Source organism: Lactuca virosa, chromosome 1 (assembly GCF_052849685.1).
Source record: "Lactuca virosa cultivar CGN04683 chromosome 1, Lactuca_virosa_CGN04683_v6, whole genome shotgun sequence".
In the NCBI taxonomy this organism is placed as follows: Eukaryota; Viridiplantae; Streptophyta; class Magnoliopsida; order Asterales; family Asteraceae; genus Lactuca; species Lactuca virosa.
In genome coordinates, this window is record NC_136426.1 from 16,109,285 (window position 1) to 16,127,037 (window position 17,753).

The window sequence follows — 17,753 nt, forward strand, 5'->3', positions numbered from 1 at the left end:
GTTTTCAGCAGCTTAATGGATTAAGTAATTTTCTTCGATCCTAAGGGCTCTAAATTTCAAATCTGGTCCGAAACAAAGTCTAGAAGGATAAAGTTTCAAACTTTACCCGATAACACCACCCAAAAGGTCAAAACCTCAAACCCTAGTTTCAAAGGAGCTAAATAAGACATGACTTTCCCCATTAAGCACTTATTCCAAAAAGTTCATAGCCCATTTACTCCATAACAATTTCTAATACCAAATCCAACATAAAAGTTGGTGCTTTATAGACATGTATGTCCAATGCATGTCTTGAAGCCATAATGAGCCAAAAAGAGGGTTTTTCCATGGAAATCTCATGCATGGTTCCAAAGTCCACAAGAATCCATATCCAACCCAACAATTATGTCAAATGAACATGAAGATTTAGGGACAAAACATAAGATCTATCAACCTAACATGATAAAAATCAAGTATTGGACACTTACAAAGGTCCAAAAGATTACCAACATAAAGGATGAGGACTAGCTTGGTGAATCTTAGCTCACTTCTTTTTCTTTTTTCCTTCCAAGGCTTCAAGAACACCAACAAGGGCTCGAAATGAGAGAGAGAGAGAGAGAGAGAGGGAGAGAGAGAGAGAAAGAGAGAGAGAAAAAAAAAGAGGGATTTAGGATTTCTCATGTCTCAAAGAGGCTAATGGAGGTTGAGGGTAAGCAAACCCTAGTCTCCTCATTCCTTTAAATAGGGAAGAAAACCCGGAAAATAGGGTTTCTCACTTTCCAACCGCTACGTTGTGGCGGCTTAAATGAAACACGCAGCCTGATCTTGACTCTCCACGTTGTTGTGCCTCCCTACCACGTTGTGGCAAACCTTAAAATGCTAAGAAATTACAAAATATAAAGTATCTTGGGATTCGGGTGTTACATGAACAAGATGGGTGTTTTGTATGTTACTTTTATTTTACCAAAACATGTTTTATGTGAACCTTGTCAACTTTCAAAAGGACAAAGACTATTGTTTGACTTGAATCTTAAACGTGCTTTACATCCATTATATTTGGTGCACTGTGATTTATGGGGACCGGCCCCCGTTTCCTCTGATGCTTATCTTTGTTATGTGATTTTTGTAGATGATCATTCTCGGTTAACTTGGTTTTATCCTTTAAAAAACAAAACTAGTTTTTATGGAGTCTTAACTGCCTTCATTAAGCTTGTTCAAACTCATTTTTTCAGGAAAAGTAAAGTATTTCAGAGTGATGGTGACATGGAGTTTTTCAATCATATGGTTCATAACATCTTTGAAGACAATGGTACTTTTCATCAAATCTGGTGTCCTTATACGCCTCAACAAAACGGGCATGCAGAACGTAAACATAGACACATTGTCGAGACAGGCCTAGCCATGCTATTTCACTCTCATGTTCCTAATTCTATTTGGGTGGATGCCTTCTCTTCAGTCGTCTTCATTATTAATCTACTGTCCACCAAGTTACTCGATAATTGCTCTCCATTTCAGCTTCTTTATTCACGACTTCCCTGTTATGGGAATTTTCGCACCTTTGGTTGTTTTTTTACCTATATTTATGTGATTATTCTGCAAACAAACTCTCACCAAGGAGTATTCCATGTATTTTTCTTGGGTATCATACTCAATACAAGGGCTACAAGTGTTTTGATCCATCTACTTCACGTATCTATATAACACGACACGCAAGGTTTAATGAGGCTTCTTATCCGTTTTTGGGCTCTATTTCACTAAATGATCTCTCTACATCGCATCTTTCTAGTTTTTTGGATGATGGGTCTACTCCAGCAACATCACCAGTCACGTCTGAGTCATCTATTTCCTTAGCTGATTCGACAGCCCCTGTATCGCCCTTCGTTATGCCTACTTCTCAGCCAAATGATGAGAACTTGTGTCGTCTTTGCACCTCTTTTGATAACACTCTTTCTTCATAGCATCCAAATACTCAAGAAGAGAATGTTAGTTCAGAATAAAATGTTGTTTCCAATGAGTCTCTCATTCAGAAGGTCATCACGAACCTCCCTGGTTTCTCCCTTCCACCTATCCTATGATTACTCGCTCTAAGTCTGGGATTCTTAAACCACGCCACATGGCAGATTTCGCATCTTACTCATCATGCTTTACATGTTGACTTACTTTCTGCTCGTGAACCAAATGGATTCAAGTCTGCTTCTAAAAACCTTCAACGGATGATTGCAATGTGTGATGAATTTGAAGCTCTTCGCCAAAACAACACCTCGGCCCTTGTCCCATGTCCCATCGGTTCCAATATTGTTGGCTCCGAATTGGTCTTTCATACTAAATACAATTCATATGGCTCTATAGAACAACTGAAAGCTTGTCTAGTTGCTCGAGGATACTCTTAAATTACACGTATTAATTACTCTTACCCCTTCAACCCAGTTGTCAAAGCCTCCACAGTACGTACTGTTCTCTCTCTGCCTGTTCTACACAATTGGCGCCTTCATCAACTTGATGTTAAAAATGCTTTTCTCCATGGTCATCTTAATGAGATTGTATATATGGAGCAACCACCTGGCTTTGAGGATACATGTTTTCCTGATCATGTATGTAAGTTATTCAAAGCATTGTATGGCCTAAAGCAAGCTCCTAGAGCATGGTTCCAACGACTTAGCTCTTTTTTTTCTTGCAAATGCGTTTATCTGTATTAGAGCAGATACATCTTTATTTTTATTTTCATGAGACTCATGTGTCATGTATCTTCTTGTTTACATGGATGATTTAGTTCTAACTGGCAATAACGAAGCTATACTTACAAACTTCACCACCAAATTAAATTAGGAGTTTTCCATTAAAGATCTTGGAGATCTCAGTTACTTTCTTGGATTGGAAGTTAGCTACATTGATGATGGTTTGTTCTTAAGTCAGTCTAAGTATGCTAAATATGTCCTCACTAGAGTCGATTTACTCGATTGCAAGCCGGTTCCAACTCCACTTGCTCCTCATGAATCTTTTAATCCTTATGGGCTTCGTTTCTCCGATCCTACTCTGTACAGGTCCCTTGTTGGTTCTCTTCAATATCTAACAATCACTAGACCTGACCTTTCCTATGCTGTTAATCAGGCGAGTCAATATCTGCATGCTCCAACAGTTTCTCATTTTCAATCTGTAAAGCGAATCTTATGGTATGTTAAAGGTACGTTTGCTTTTGGTCTCACATTTACGCGTCCACACAACAATGCTATTTTAGGCTATTCTGATGTTGATTGGGCACGATGCCTCGAAACACGTCGCTCTACTTATGTCTATTCTATCTTACTGGGGGGAAACTTGGTCTCTTGGAGTACAAAAAAGCAACCCACCGTCTCTCGTTCTAGCTGTGAGTCGGAGTATCGAGCCATGGCAAATAGGGCTGGCAATTCTCGACACGACCCGCGACACGACACGAAATAAATGGGTTTGGGTTGAGTTTTTCAACCCTCCAACCCGCCAACCTGTTTATTAAACGGGTCATATATGGGTTTCTCAAAAAATAAACAGGTTGACCCGCCAACCCATTTATATTCTTAATAAAAAAATTATTTTATTTTTAAATGTATTTATGCATCAAGTATTAATATTTAATAAGTATTATATAATATATACCATTTATTCATAGACCATTTAACTGTTTTGACATTTTGACTCGTGGTGGAAGGTCTAAGGTCGTAAGTCGTAACCTATAAGGCTAAGTCTGTAACATGTTTCTATGAATGTTTTTAATTTTCATTTGGATGCTTAAGACTTGAATGTCTAAAATTCGGACCCACGAACCCAAATCTGACCCATGAACCTGCCAACCTATGAACCCGTATAAATAAATGGGTTCGCGGGTCATATATGGGTTTATGTTCCAAACCCGTCAACCCGTGACCCGCCAACCCGTGACCTGTATATTTAAATGGGTCGTGTTTGGGTTGGCATATTTTGACCCGCCAACCCGTGAACCCGCGACACGTCAACCCGAACACGACACGATTTCCAGGTGTAATGGCAAATACTACTGTTGAAATTGTATGGATTACTCACCTTTTGTGTGAACTTCATGCTCTGCCACCTGATCGCCCAACACTTCTTTGTGAAAATAAGAGTTCTTTGTTTATGACTCAAAATCCAGTCTCACATAAACGTGACAAACACATTGATCTGGATTATCACTTTGTAAGAGAACTTGTTGCTTCCGGCAAGCTCTACACTAAGCTCGTGTCCACCAAGATTCAAGTGGCATATATATTTACTAAAATTTTATCGAGTTCTCAGTTTGAAAATTTTCATGTGATGCTACGTCTTGGTCCGCCACCGATTCGCTTGAGGGGGAATATTAGATAATTATGATCATGTATTTAAATAATTATATGTATTTGTGTTTGATTTATCTCTCCTTAATTATAGAAGACTATTTTTGTAATCTATAATTATAAATACATTCATCACACTCGATTATAGAGTGGTTTTAAATCAATCCCATCTTACAGTTACATAGAAGGTGCATGATATCTATTAACCATATATTGATTACGATGAAGAAGATGAATAGTATCACCAAATCGTGTACACATGTTGGTATTTTTTTTCCTCTTTCCATTTATCTCATCCCACCCCTCTTTTTTGTGGGGTTGTAACTCCCAATATATGGCCATCAAAAATAAAACATGAAATATACAAATAATATTACTCAGTAAAACTATTGTCGAAGAAATTACACATATTATGACTAATGGCAGACGTGATCGATAATTCCCAGTGAATAGGTCACCACCCCCTCACCCCTTCTCAATCCAATAAAAAGAGATCAATACCCCCCCCCCCCCACCACCACCACCACCGACGAAAAGACCACTAATGTCCTAAGTTAGCTGCCAATGGTCTAAGGGGAGAGAACGATTTTTTCCAACATTTTAATTTAGTCTTTGAAAAGTATACATGATGTACTCAAGATTAGAAAATAGATACATAAAAATGGAGCAACTTTTTATTATTTGGCATTAAGAAATGGTATGCATCTCGTAGTGGTTTGAAAGCACTAAGAGAATGTTAGTTTTTATTCGAACATATGAATTAAAATAAAAGGTTAGCAAAAAGTTAACCGAAACCAATTACAACGAAATAGTCAAAATAGGGGTTAAATACCATGATAACTGACAAACACTCATTTTTTATTCCTATAAACAAACCAGTTATAAGAATAATCAACCAAACTATCAGTTTATCCTGTCTAACTCTTTGACAACCAAAAAGAACAACATTCCGAAAATTCCATAAAAGCCACCATATATATTGTCATGATTTGGGCTTCCAACGCTCCCCGTTTCATTTTATATAAAACAAATAGAATCTAATCATATTATGACGTCTTCGACCCCATGAAATCTCGAAATAAAGATATCACATCACTTGCTCAAAAACTTTCAAAGCTCCTCAACAACTACATAAGAAATCAATATATGGCTAATATCTTCAAAATCTAAATTGCAAGTAGTACAAACCACCATAGGAATGTCAAGAGCTTTATAGACTAAGTTAAGCTTGGTTGGAACCAATTTAGAGGACAACACTAATGAAAAATATGTACTTTCCGAGGAAGGTACTTATCCCATCTAGTTGCTATCTCTCCATCTGGAAAAGAACTATCACCAATAACTCTACAAGCCTCTGAAACTATAAAGTGATCACCACATCCCGCATTCCAAACCCATTTATCGTTGAAAACGGAAGTGTTGAAATCAACAAGAAGTTTCATGAATTGCATAAGGTAAGAAAAAACCGTCTCAACCATAATTGGGCGATTCCAATTCCATCTCCAAGCAATAGTATTCCATCTTTGAGTGATATAACAGTCTTGCTCCATTTCCAAAAGAAACAATTTAAGAAAACGCACCATCAATGGACAAACCACTATAGGAATGTCAATAGCATTATAGACTAAGTTAAGCTTGGTTGGAAACCTATTTAGAGGACAACACCATTGAAAAATATGTACTTTCTGAGCAAGGTACTTATCACATTTGGTTGCTATCTCTCCATCTGGCAAAGAACTATCATCAATAACTCTACGAGGCTCTGAAACTGTAAATTGATCACCGCATCCTGCATTCCAAACCCATCTATCGCTGAAAACGGAAGTGTTGAAATCAACAAGAAGTTTCATCAATTGCGTAAGGTAAGAAAAAACCGTCCCAACCATAACTGGGTGATTCCAATTCCATCTCCAAGCAATACTATTCCATCTTTGAGTGATATAAGAGTCTTGCTCCATTTCCAAAAGAAACAATTTAAGAAAACGCACCATCAATGGGAATCACCTATCCATTGATCCTTCCAAAAAGTCATAAAGACCCTCCCTTCCCCCCCCCCCCCCCCCCCTCGTCCTCCTCTGAATTGCATTCCTATAAATAATACCAAAATCATGGAACTTATTTATAGTACCAATAATTCTCGACCAAATTCCTTTCTTTAAAACCGAATCCTCAACCCATCCAAAAACACCATCTCGATCGTGAAAATCTTTAAGAATTTTAATCAATAAGGCATCTTTGTTATTAAGAATTTTAGATACAAATAAATAAGAATTTTAGATACAAATAAATCGTTGAAAATCCAAAAAAAACAAATATGAAAGCTTAAATATTTGGGGACCATTTCTAAATAAAAATGTCACCCACTGCAAAATCAGGGTTGATTTTGTTAGAAGTATAAGACAATTGAGTAATTTGTTAAATGATTATGGTATTTTTATGATCATCTCAAATTTGATTAACATATAATGAATAATTTTCGAGATGTTCATAGTAATATTAAGATGCGATCATTATCTATTTTGCTTGAAAGAAAACACTTGACTTATGACTCTTCATTGTTGACCTTTGTTTCACTCATTTCCTTCACTCTCCACCCTGTCTATAGCTCTTTTTCTAAATGTTTACAAGATAAGCACTTTTTCTATATGACTACATCCACATCACATGGTTCTTACCTAATACGTTTTTGGTCCATAAATTATTTTAAATAATTTTTCCAACAACTACGTGAACTTAATATTAACTTATATTTTGCAAGCCACAAAAATCAATGGGGGCATGAAACATAATTAACACTTAGTTTATATTGTTTTTTTTTCTAAGTCTATATCATGTCATAACATAACAGGGAATTTTGTACAAGGAAAAATCAATACATCATACTTTATGATTTACTTTTATACATGTATGTTACCTAAACTAACTAAACGAACAAATTAATATTAACTAATGAGAGTGGTATAAGGAAAAATCAATACATCATATTTCATCATGTTACCTAAACTAACTAAACGAACAGATTATTATTACCTAATGAGACTTTATCATGTTGCCTAAACTAACTAAATGAACAAATTATTATTATTATTATTAACTAATGAGAGTGGTATAAGGAAAAATCAATACATCATACTTTTTTTGTCCGAGTCTATGTCATGTTATAAAACATACTTTATGATTTACTTATATATATGAATTTTACCTAAACTAACTAAACGGACAAATTATTATTAACTGATGAGAGTGATGATCTTAACTTTAAGTTCTAGTTGGAGTATTTGCATGTTTAGTTTGGCATGTCATGTGTGTATTTATCATGTTATATATGAATCCTAGTTTTAAAGTTCAATGTCATATCTTGTTGAAGCTTAATGGGGATAGCAATGGGTCATTGTAAGTAGGAGAACTGAATTACAACTCTTGCAGGAACTGAAGGTCTTAAATGTAGTTTATACTCTTCAATTTTAATTAAACTTAAAGGTGAGACTAGAGTACTAGACCGAGCAAAATATATCAGTATGTGCATGTGTTAATTGACGCGTTCAAAAAACGTGTGTGTTGAGTATGTAATTTGCCTACTTGAAAATTACATATATGTATATATTTAACATGTTTGTAATCGGAGGATGATACGTATTTCCTAAGGATAAAATTATGCAACTATAATCACTCGATCAAGAGAAAATGTAGGACAAAATTCGGCGATTAAATTATAATGATAATTTTGAAATACATAATGTATTTGGTAAACTAGCTATAGCTAGTTGGTAACTAAAAGTTGAGAACTCGTAGTTGAAGTTTGAAATTGTATGTAAAAATTAAAAGCTAAAATATTCTAAAAACACTATAAAACTACTTAAATTAGTTTTTTGTATCATCAACTTTTATTTTAAAAAAAAAATTAAGTTAGTACGACTGAACAATTTTTTTTATTTAATTTAAGTTTTTCTAAATGTAACATAAAATAATAGTAAAAACTTTTAAAAACATATGTTTTCGTGTGGATAATGTGATTGATCATTATTTTGTCTTACTTATGATTCATTAATTCCCTCTAGGCTTTACGTGCTGCAAAACATATGCTCGAGTCAAATCTCTTTGTTGAATAGTTTATTTAAGTTGTAGTTTATTATGTTAGTATGTTACTTTGGAATTTGGATAGTTTTACGATGAACTACCAGTAACTCTTACTATATAAAATATATATATAATTTTTTCAATTTGTAAACATACTTATAGACATCTATTTTCAATAAATTCATAGATAATAACCAAATTACCAAAGTCTTAGCAGAAGTGAGTGTTGAGTGTTCATCAGAGAATTGTCAATGCTTATAAATACATACGTCCACAACCAAATTTTATAAACATTTATTATATATTCCAGTCAAACTCAAACAAAGAAATACTTGGCCAGGCTACATCGCGGGTCGAAGTCGCACCGGTGCGGGGAAAGGGGTACCTTTGACATGTTCAAACTTTCATTAAAATAAGAAACCGGCCGAAATTATTATTTTATTTACTTTTACTAATAACAATAAAATAAAAAGAAAGGAAAGTGGCCAATTGATACCTTTTCCATATTAAAATATGGTGTACACCCCTTGGCCAAACACTTTCTGGCTTTCATTAGGGAAATGATTCCAGAGTTTACTCTGTGTTTGTCTCCGTACACCATAAACGACTCTTTCCCTGGCGGGTTTACTTTTACTATTTTCTTCCTACACAATATTCCGGCGTCATTGGCGCTAAGTCATTCCATTCCTAAAACTATGTCGAATCCATTTAACTCGATAGACAATAATTCCTAGTGGAACTTATTCTCATCCAAGTCAATGAGGATACTTTTCATACGATGGCTAACAGGTACAAACTTGCCACTAGCAATCTCGACTAATAAGGCATTAACTAGTCTATCTACAGGCAAAGCTAGTTTTCTACCAAATTCATGCGAAATAAAGGAGTAATTGGCTCCAGAATCAAACAAAATTTGGGCAGGCAATTCATTTACGAGAAAGGTACCTGAAGCGACATCGACTTCTTCTTTTGCAGCTTCAAGGGTCATCTGAAAGGCTCTCGCCTTCGGCTTTGGTGGTAGATTGGGCTTTGCTGCATCCTTCCTCTTTGGACAGTCTTTAAAAACATGCCCTTCTTCATGGCACTCAAAACATACCCTCTTGTCGGATGGACACACGTTGGCATAATGCCCAGTCTTTCCACATTTGTAGCAAGTCACCCCCTCGCTACATTTCCCAGAGTGCTTTTTCTTGCACTTCTCACACCATTTCACTTCACTTCCTCCTCCTCCAAACTTCTTAGACTTAGAAAATTTGCTTTTCTTGTTGGAACCTGAAGTTCCTTCAAATTTTCTCTTCTCACCAACTTCTGCCCTCTCCAGACCCTTCTCTTTGATCTGAACCTCAACATTTTTAGCAGCCCAGATGGCGGCTTTCAAAGTGGTTACTTGCTTAACCATCGGACCAAAGTCCGCTGGTAATCCGAGGGCAAACTTGTTGACCTTAGAGAGTTCAGTTGGAACTAGGTAAGGAACAAGCTTCATCTTTTCAGTAAAACTAGCAGCGTATTCAGTAACGCTCATCTTTCCCTTCTTTAAATTCTGGAACTCATTATTAATTTCCAGAAGGTCCTGCTCAGAACAGTATTGCAGTTTCAGTTGTAGCACAAAGTCTTCCCAAGACATCTTACTAGCTTCTCCCTTGAGCATCGAATCAGCTAGTAATTTCCACCAGCTCAACACACCAGACTTTAACAGAGGAATTGCAAGTGCGGTCTTTTGTTTGTTGCTGCACTCACAGCTTTCAAACATCGTCTCCATTTCGGAGATCCAGTTCATGACTTCCACCGGTGTCGGACTTCCAGATAGACATGGTGGTTTAGATGCCATGAAATCTTTATATTTGCACCCGCGTCCATCAGCTCCTCCATCCTGGTTGTTTTGTCTAACTATCGGTGGGTTGGCTTGACCAAGAGTCCCACTATAGTTCCCTCCTACTGATTGCCCTTCATTCAATACGGGCTTTTCAATAGGTATCGTAGTCTCTTCCCTATGTTGTTGTAGTAATCGCCTTGTCTCCTCCATCTGGTGATCTAACATCATCTGCATCATTGCTTGTACCCCAGCCATCGTCATTGGCTCAGGTGCAGCTCCTACAACAGGTACTTGCTCAACTACTTGAGGTTGAGGCTGTTGATCCCTGTTTCCGTTTGTATTTGCAACTCCACTACGAGTTCTTGCCATTACAATCTATATACCGAATAAGGCGAATTTAGGTCTTTATCCTTGTTAGACATTTCAATTCCCTTATCACTCCGAAACGTTTACATGTTAGTTCTAATCTCGTAATCATACGCTTAGAATCCTACACACATAAGGTTTCCAGATCCGGTCGACAACAGACCATAGATCCGAACAAATAATGGCACACATGGCAAACACATAGCATTTAGCACATAAGGGCATTTTAGGCATCTTTCCTAAAATAAACTAGTGCTCGTGTCTAAAATATGGTAGACACTCATCTCACAATCATCACTTAGCATTCTAAGTTTAAGTCTAGAAATCCTATAATTTCTTAGTTCGCTTAAACTAATGTTATGATACCAACTGTGACATCCTCTAATTTCTCGGCCAGAAAAGACCGATTTAATTTATGCTTTTTAAAATAAAATCAGAGAAATCTTTTCAAAAGATGTTGCGGAATTGGTCCCCAAACAACATATGATAAAAGTTTATCAAAACCCTTCATTAAGAAGGTATATATTTTCCATATATATCAAAACCTCGGGATGTCATGTTCCGATACAGATCAAAAGCATAAACAAGACATTATAAGCCTTACTACAGTTATTTACAACTACTGGCCTATAATCCAAAAATCTCACGTCATCCTCCGACTATGCTCGGGGTCCACTACCTGTAATCATAAAAAAACTGAGTGGGTCAAGCTTGGGAGCCTGGTGAGCATATAGGGTTTTCAACCCACAGTAATAATAAACTTATTAAATTCATCAATCAATAATAACCCTGATTACCCGTTCCCGTTATCCTCACTTTACGTCCCTAAACACTTTTCACAAGGGACCTAGCCTAAAGAATATCATCGGGATGGACACTACTGCTAAGGGGTTTCCTTAGCCATACATGTCCTAAAGGCAACCATGAGGGGGATTGGAGTACAGCGAATAAACACCCAAGTTCATTAACACCTACAGATTGCGGGCCTGCTAGTGCTTCCCACTGGACTGTCTAGAAAGTCTGTGGTCGTCATCCAAACTCCGCTAGATGACTGAATCACAAATCACAACGAGGCCTCTCATCACTTTATTTCATCACACACCAACTATCTACCCATGTTCTACCCAACATATTTGTAGATAAAAATACTTATACAGTTTAAAACTTGTATAAAACATCAACTCAACAGTCACCTCAAATAAACAATTAATATATTTACACATAACACGTATTATAAGGTAAATACTTCATATCTATGTGTAAAATGAAAGTGACTATACACTCACTTGATTTGATGAAAATCGGGCAGCAATTCGTTTCCTAAAACGTTCGTTTCTAATAAAACCGGGAGTTTTATTCAGAAACCGGGCTCTGCGAGGGTCGGGCTTCGAAACCGAAAAGATAAATTTTCCGGGCTTCACGGGCACTTCGTGGCGTATTCCGGGGCTTATAATCGATACCGGGGCTTTGGGGGATGTTAAGATGAAGAAAATATGAAGAAATGGGCTAAATATGGCAAAATCTCAAAAGTAACCGGGAGGGTTCGCATGACCCTTGTATTTATAGGGGTCCGAAGTCCTGATCTGACGGCTGAGAAGGAGCCACGCGTCGCAGATCTGAAGCTCGCAGGGGGATGGCTCGCACGAGGTCTGCGCGTGCGAAGGCTTGCTGTCCTCTCCTGATTGGACCGAGGTCAACTGGTCCGAAGTAGGGTTCTGTGGCTTCTTGCAAGGGCTTCAAACATGTGAAGGAGGACACGCGTCGGACATGCATTGGACCGCTCAGCAGCTCGGATGACTCAGCCTCATTTCCGACATGTGGCACATGCGAGGCGAGGACACGTGGCTCGCATGACTCACCAATTTCGGACACGTGGCATGATCTAAGCGAGGGTGACGTGGCAAAAACGTGACTATGCAAATTTTCTCGATTTTTGTGCAAAAACTTCTAAAATCCATAACTTACGCATACGAGCTCCGTTTTTGACGTTCTTTATATGCACGCGTAGGTAAAATTACGCTCTACAACTTTCGTTTAGACTTCGTCGGCTAATTTTGACTTTAGTTTTTATATTAGTATTTTTAACACACCGGGACAGGAAATCCGTTAAAAATTCATAACTTCTTCATCCGACGTCCGTTTTCGTCAGACTTTTTACCGTTGTGCTACTAATGACGAGACCTTCGATTCTCGTTTAGGTCGTGTCGGCTAAAAATCAATCGATCTAAAATTCGAGTTTTTAGCTGTCTACTGCTAAGCTGAAACTTCGAAAAATCATAATTTCCTCATACGAAGTCAGATTTGGGCGTTCTTTTTATGCCTACTCTCGGTTTAACGAACACTACGAGTTTCGTTTATATCACTAAGGCCAAAAAGTAGTTTATCGAAAACTCACTTTTTACGACATTCGGCTCCGTGCCGGTTTGTCGCGAAACTTCGACAGGTCATAACTTCTTCGTTATAACTCGGATTTAGGCATTCTTTATATATATGTAATCCTTGTCACGCCCACTACAAGTTTCTTAATAGATATCGGCTTTATCTAAAATTTAATTTTTGATGCTCATTTTTATTCTTAATTAATTAAACCCTAATAATTAAGCATAAAACACATAATTCACATAATATTTACATAATTTCTTTTTCATTTCTTCAAAATGAGTTACAAAGGTTAACCTAGACTATAATGTCAATATTAATGTCTAGCCTACAAACACGGGCATTACAACATGCATATCTCATTTGTTTAAATTCGGATTGACATACTGATTTTTCCAGAGTGTAGATTAGAGTTTTTACATGATTTTAGACTATAATTTTGTCAATTTTGAGTTTATAGTTAATGACTTACAACCCCCCCAAAGTCGAGATATCAAAGCCGAAAGTTTTTAGTTTTTCAGTTTTTTTTGTATTCTTTGAAAAAATTAAAACATGCATATCTAATTTGTTTGATGTCAGATTGACATGCGATTTTTTCCAACTTGTAGTTTAGAGTTTGTAATGAGTTTAGACTATAATTTAGTCATTTTTTGTTTTTCCCAACTTATAGTCCCTCGAAGTCAAGATATCAAAGTTGAAAATTTTTAACTTTTCAACTATTTCTTTTTGTACTTTGTATTTTGTGTAAAATGTTAAAACATACGTATCTTATTCATTTAAAGTCGGACTGACGTACGATTTTTTCCGTAGTGTAATTTAGAGTTTTTTACATGATTTTAGACTATAGTTTTGTCAATTTTGGGTTCATATTTGAAAACTTACAGTCCCCCGAAGTCGGGATATCGATATGAAAATTTTCAAAGTTTAACCCACTAAGCAGCAAGTAATTACCATAAAATTTCGGTTTTTCCGGGTTTTCTGGTTCTAAAACCACTTTACCCGGTTTCACCCTACCCACTTTGATGTTTCCGAATTTTGCGATTCTAAACCCACTTTACCTGACACCGTACCCGGAATCGAACGGAACCAGTTCCTATATACCGGTCCTACCAAATCCCGGTAACCGGTTACGGGTTTTCCGGTTCCAGGTCGGTCCGGACTGGGTTTGGACCCACTTTCATCCCTAAGCTGATCCCATCAACAACTAATCATATCCATTTCTATTCGCCTTTTCCAATATGATAAAATGGATACTATTTATAATTACGTTATACTACTTAGTAATAACGTATTTACTAATTCTGTTGAAAATTGAAATATTGAACTTATTTTCATTTTACAAAAGGCGATTGTGTTTTATTATTAACTAATAGAAATTATCCATTTTCGACTTTGAGTCAAATTTAGTCATTACTATCTTTGTTCTTTTTTTTTCTATTTATATTTTCTAAATTAATGTCTAACATAAAAAATAAAAATTGTATTTGACAAAAACTCAAGTGCTCAACTAGTCAACCTTGTTTAAGTCAAAGTCAACGGTTTTCTACAAACCACTTCTGTTAACCATATAAATATAAACACCGACACACATACATTTAAGCTGTTGTTTAAAAATTCTACAAATTAAATTAATTTTCTTAAAAACATGGCAATTACCCGTATCATTTTTAGCCACTTTAAACTTTTCTTGAGAATATAAATCCAAAAAATGAAACAACAATAAAATTAGATTAACATAAAAAATGAAAAAAAAAAAATCCTGCTTAAGTCAACCACCAAATGTCATAAGTTTCTTACACTGAACATAAATATACGAAAATTTAAAAGATTATCACAGTGTTATACGTCTAGAAATGACTCATATTCATCAGTGATTATTCATCTCTTGGGGACAATAAGTCAATAAAGAGACGATATAATCGGTTTTAAATGAATGTCAGTGGAGTAAAAATGTACGTAAGTGAATAGTTGAAGGACCAAATCTATAACATACTCAAACATTACTGGAGATGTATGGGGGTGGAACCCTCCAATTTGACGCAGTAGCAAATGCATTTTGCAATTAAATATAACAACGACAAACAAACACTCGCACAAATTAAACAAGACCCACCCTTCTCCAGTTCTCCTCCTCCTTTACTTTCCCCAATCTCAATCCTCTTTCACTCTTCTGTCTTCACAATGGACTCGCCGGATTTCCCCACCGGCAAATCTCCCCGATCACTCCAAGGTCCCCGTCCTGCTCCTCTTCGAGTCCACAAAGATTCCCACAAGATCAGAAAACCGCCGGTGGCTCCACAGTCACACCACCAACAACCGCAACACCAACTAAACCAGCAGCAGCAACACCGGCCACCGGTCATCATCTACACAGTTTCCCCTAAGGTAATCCACACAAACCCAAATGAATTCATGACTTTAGTCCAACGTTTGACCGGCCCATCTGCTTCATCCCCTGTCGGCTCATCTTTCTCCGCTTTTCAAGACGACGGCGGGGCTGTGTCGCCGGCGGCCAGATTCGCATCTATAGAAAAAGCTGCGAAGTCACCGGATGGAAGAAAAGTAACACAGAACGGTGATTTAGGGACGGTGGAAGGACTGGAGATGGGGTATTTCCCCGGAATATTGTCGCCGGCGCCGGGATCATTACCACCGATCCCACCGAATTTTTTCTCACCATTAACAAACGATTTTTTTCATGATTTAAGCCCTGTTATAAATAGCAATAGAAATTTTAGTTACATGGAGGGCAACAATTGGATGCCAAGCCCTACAAATCTTCTATCTTCACATATAATTTCACCCACCACTCCAAACTTGGATCTTTTCCATAGCTTATTTGACTTGTAATATGCGATTTGATTGGTTGATTGATAGGGTTTTAGTTGCCTTTGTTTACCAATGAAAATGGTAGGGGTAGAATTGGAAATTTCCATTACTATTATTTTATTTATTTTTTATTTTTTGGTGGACCATAAAATGAGGTTGGTAACACTTTGCACTTGACTTTTAGCTCTCTTATCTTTATTTCTCCCTCTATTTTTTTAACATGTAAATTGCAATTTTATGCTTTGATTGATAAATGATAACGATCGGTTGCCAATGTTTACCTACGAAAAGGGTAAGGGCACAAATGTAATTACCACAGTAGTTTTTTTTTTAGTTTCTCTCAAAAGTGCAATATTGGTCTTGAGGCATCATAATGTTTATATTTCTATTAAATGTTTTTTAAAAGAAATTTGGTGGTAATAAAGAAAGAACTAAAAATCGGATCACTTGATTTTAGGGGTATCTTTTATATGTACGAGAATATAGAAACGATAAATTTAGGCAAAAATAGCAAATCAGAAAATATTATACGACAATTAAACACACTTCCATCAATACGCTAAAATAATTGTCTATTACCTTTTTACTTTTATTTTTTCCAACAAAGTGCGTTTTGGTACATATTCATTATGGTACGGACATTTAACCCATTAAATTTCATAGAAAATGCTAATTTTGTAAATATGTAAAAGAATAAAAAGATGTTTAAGTCATTTTGCCTTTATAAAAAATGGAAAAGAAAATTGTAGATATCTATGTTTGTTACTTTGAATTTGCAGTTATTTAATTTTTTTTCTTCGGATCCATGAAAAAACAATATATAAGATATTTTTTTGAACAGGAGAAAAATAGCATGATAGTCACCAAATTTATATCAAAATTATAATTTGACAATGTGTTTTTTGTCGTCTCAAAGTTGACACTGTGTTTTTCATTTTGTTATAATTTTGATCACTTTACCAGTAAATTTGGTTGTCATGATGACTTGTCAATTTTGATAATGTGACATTCCGTCATGTCATATTGGCGTATCGAAATTGAAAAAAAAAATGTTACAAAATATACTAATTTTTTTTTTCAATTTTGATATTAAGTTTTCATTTTTCTTTTTAATTTTTTTGTTCCAAATCAATCATCATTTTTTTCAATTTTAATAACGTGACATTCCATTTTGTTTTGTTCCAAATCAGACATCATTTTTTCCATTTGAAAACATATAAATAATTTTTTTACATATGAAGCCATATAAGTAGATTTTTCCCATTTAAAAACCATATTTTTTATATAAATACAATGTTTTTTATATTCAAACCATAATGTTATGTATAAATATGTACTGATTATATTATAACCGTATTTTCATGCACTATTTGGTTATGTGCCGCTGGTGTAACATGATGACAGAGTAACACAGAACCATATTTAGGATAATCCACGAAAACTTAATTTGGATTTTATGCAAAATCTAAAATTCAAAAATCATGAATATATACAACGAATAATCACTTGGTAATTAAAGCGACCATCGGACCATCGTGTTTCCTAGATCAAATTCTAGTTTAGATGATTTGAGAGGGGTCCATCATTTGGATGGTGCTAGTGCATACCACAATCTTGTTGAGACTAGTACTCCTGAGGTTAATAACCAGACTGGGCACAAGTACCTCCTGATGATGAGACTTTTCCTAATTCATCTTCATTGCCCAAGGTAAGTAGTCAATCTAATCTTAATCCTTCTGAAAGTCAGTTTATAGGGGTCACACGATTTGGTCATGATGTACGCATGCTAGTTAAGTTTAGTGATTATGTTATAGAGGGAAGACATAAATAAAGTCCATTAACTAATCTTTCTTAAATAATAAGAATAGGTGTTTTGTGACTAATATTAATAAAACATGTGAACCAAAAACTTATAATGAAGCTGTTATGATCCTAACTGGATCAAAGCTATAAATGAAAAAAAATGGAGGCCCTATATAGAAATTACA

At 35.9% G+C, this 17,753-nt stretch overlaps 1 protein-coding gene across 1 annotated transcript; it reads left to right on the forward strand.

Annotated features, from left to right (window-relative positions):
* Positions 1 to 15,010: 15,010 nt before the first annotated feature.
* On the forward strand, positions 15,011 to 15,948 carry LOC145133380 (protein MKS1-like). The gene has a single exon (XM_079068326.1). The coding sequence runs from the start codon at positions 15,118 to 15,120 to the stop codon at positions 15,784 to 15,786; it is 669 nt and encodes a 222-aa protein (XP_078924452.1). The 5' UTR covers positions 15,011 to 15,117; the 3' UTR covers positions 15,787 to 15,948.
* Positions 15,949 to 17,753: the final 1,805 nt, after the last annotated feature.

Excerpts from the sequence above, each read along its gene's own strand:
- LOC145133380 (XM_079068326.1), top strand. The coding sequence starts at position 15,118 with ATGGACTCGCCGGATTTCCCCACCGGCAAATCTCCCCGATCACTCCAA.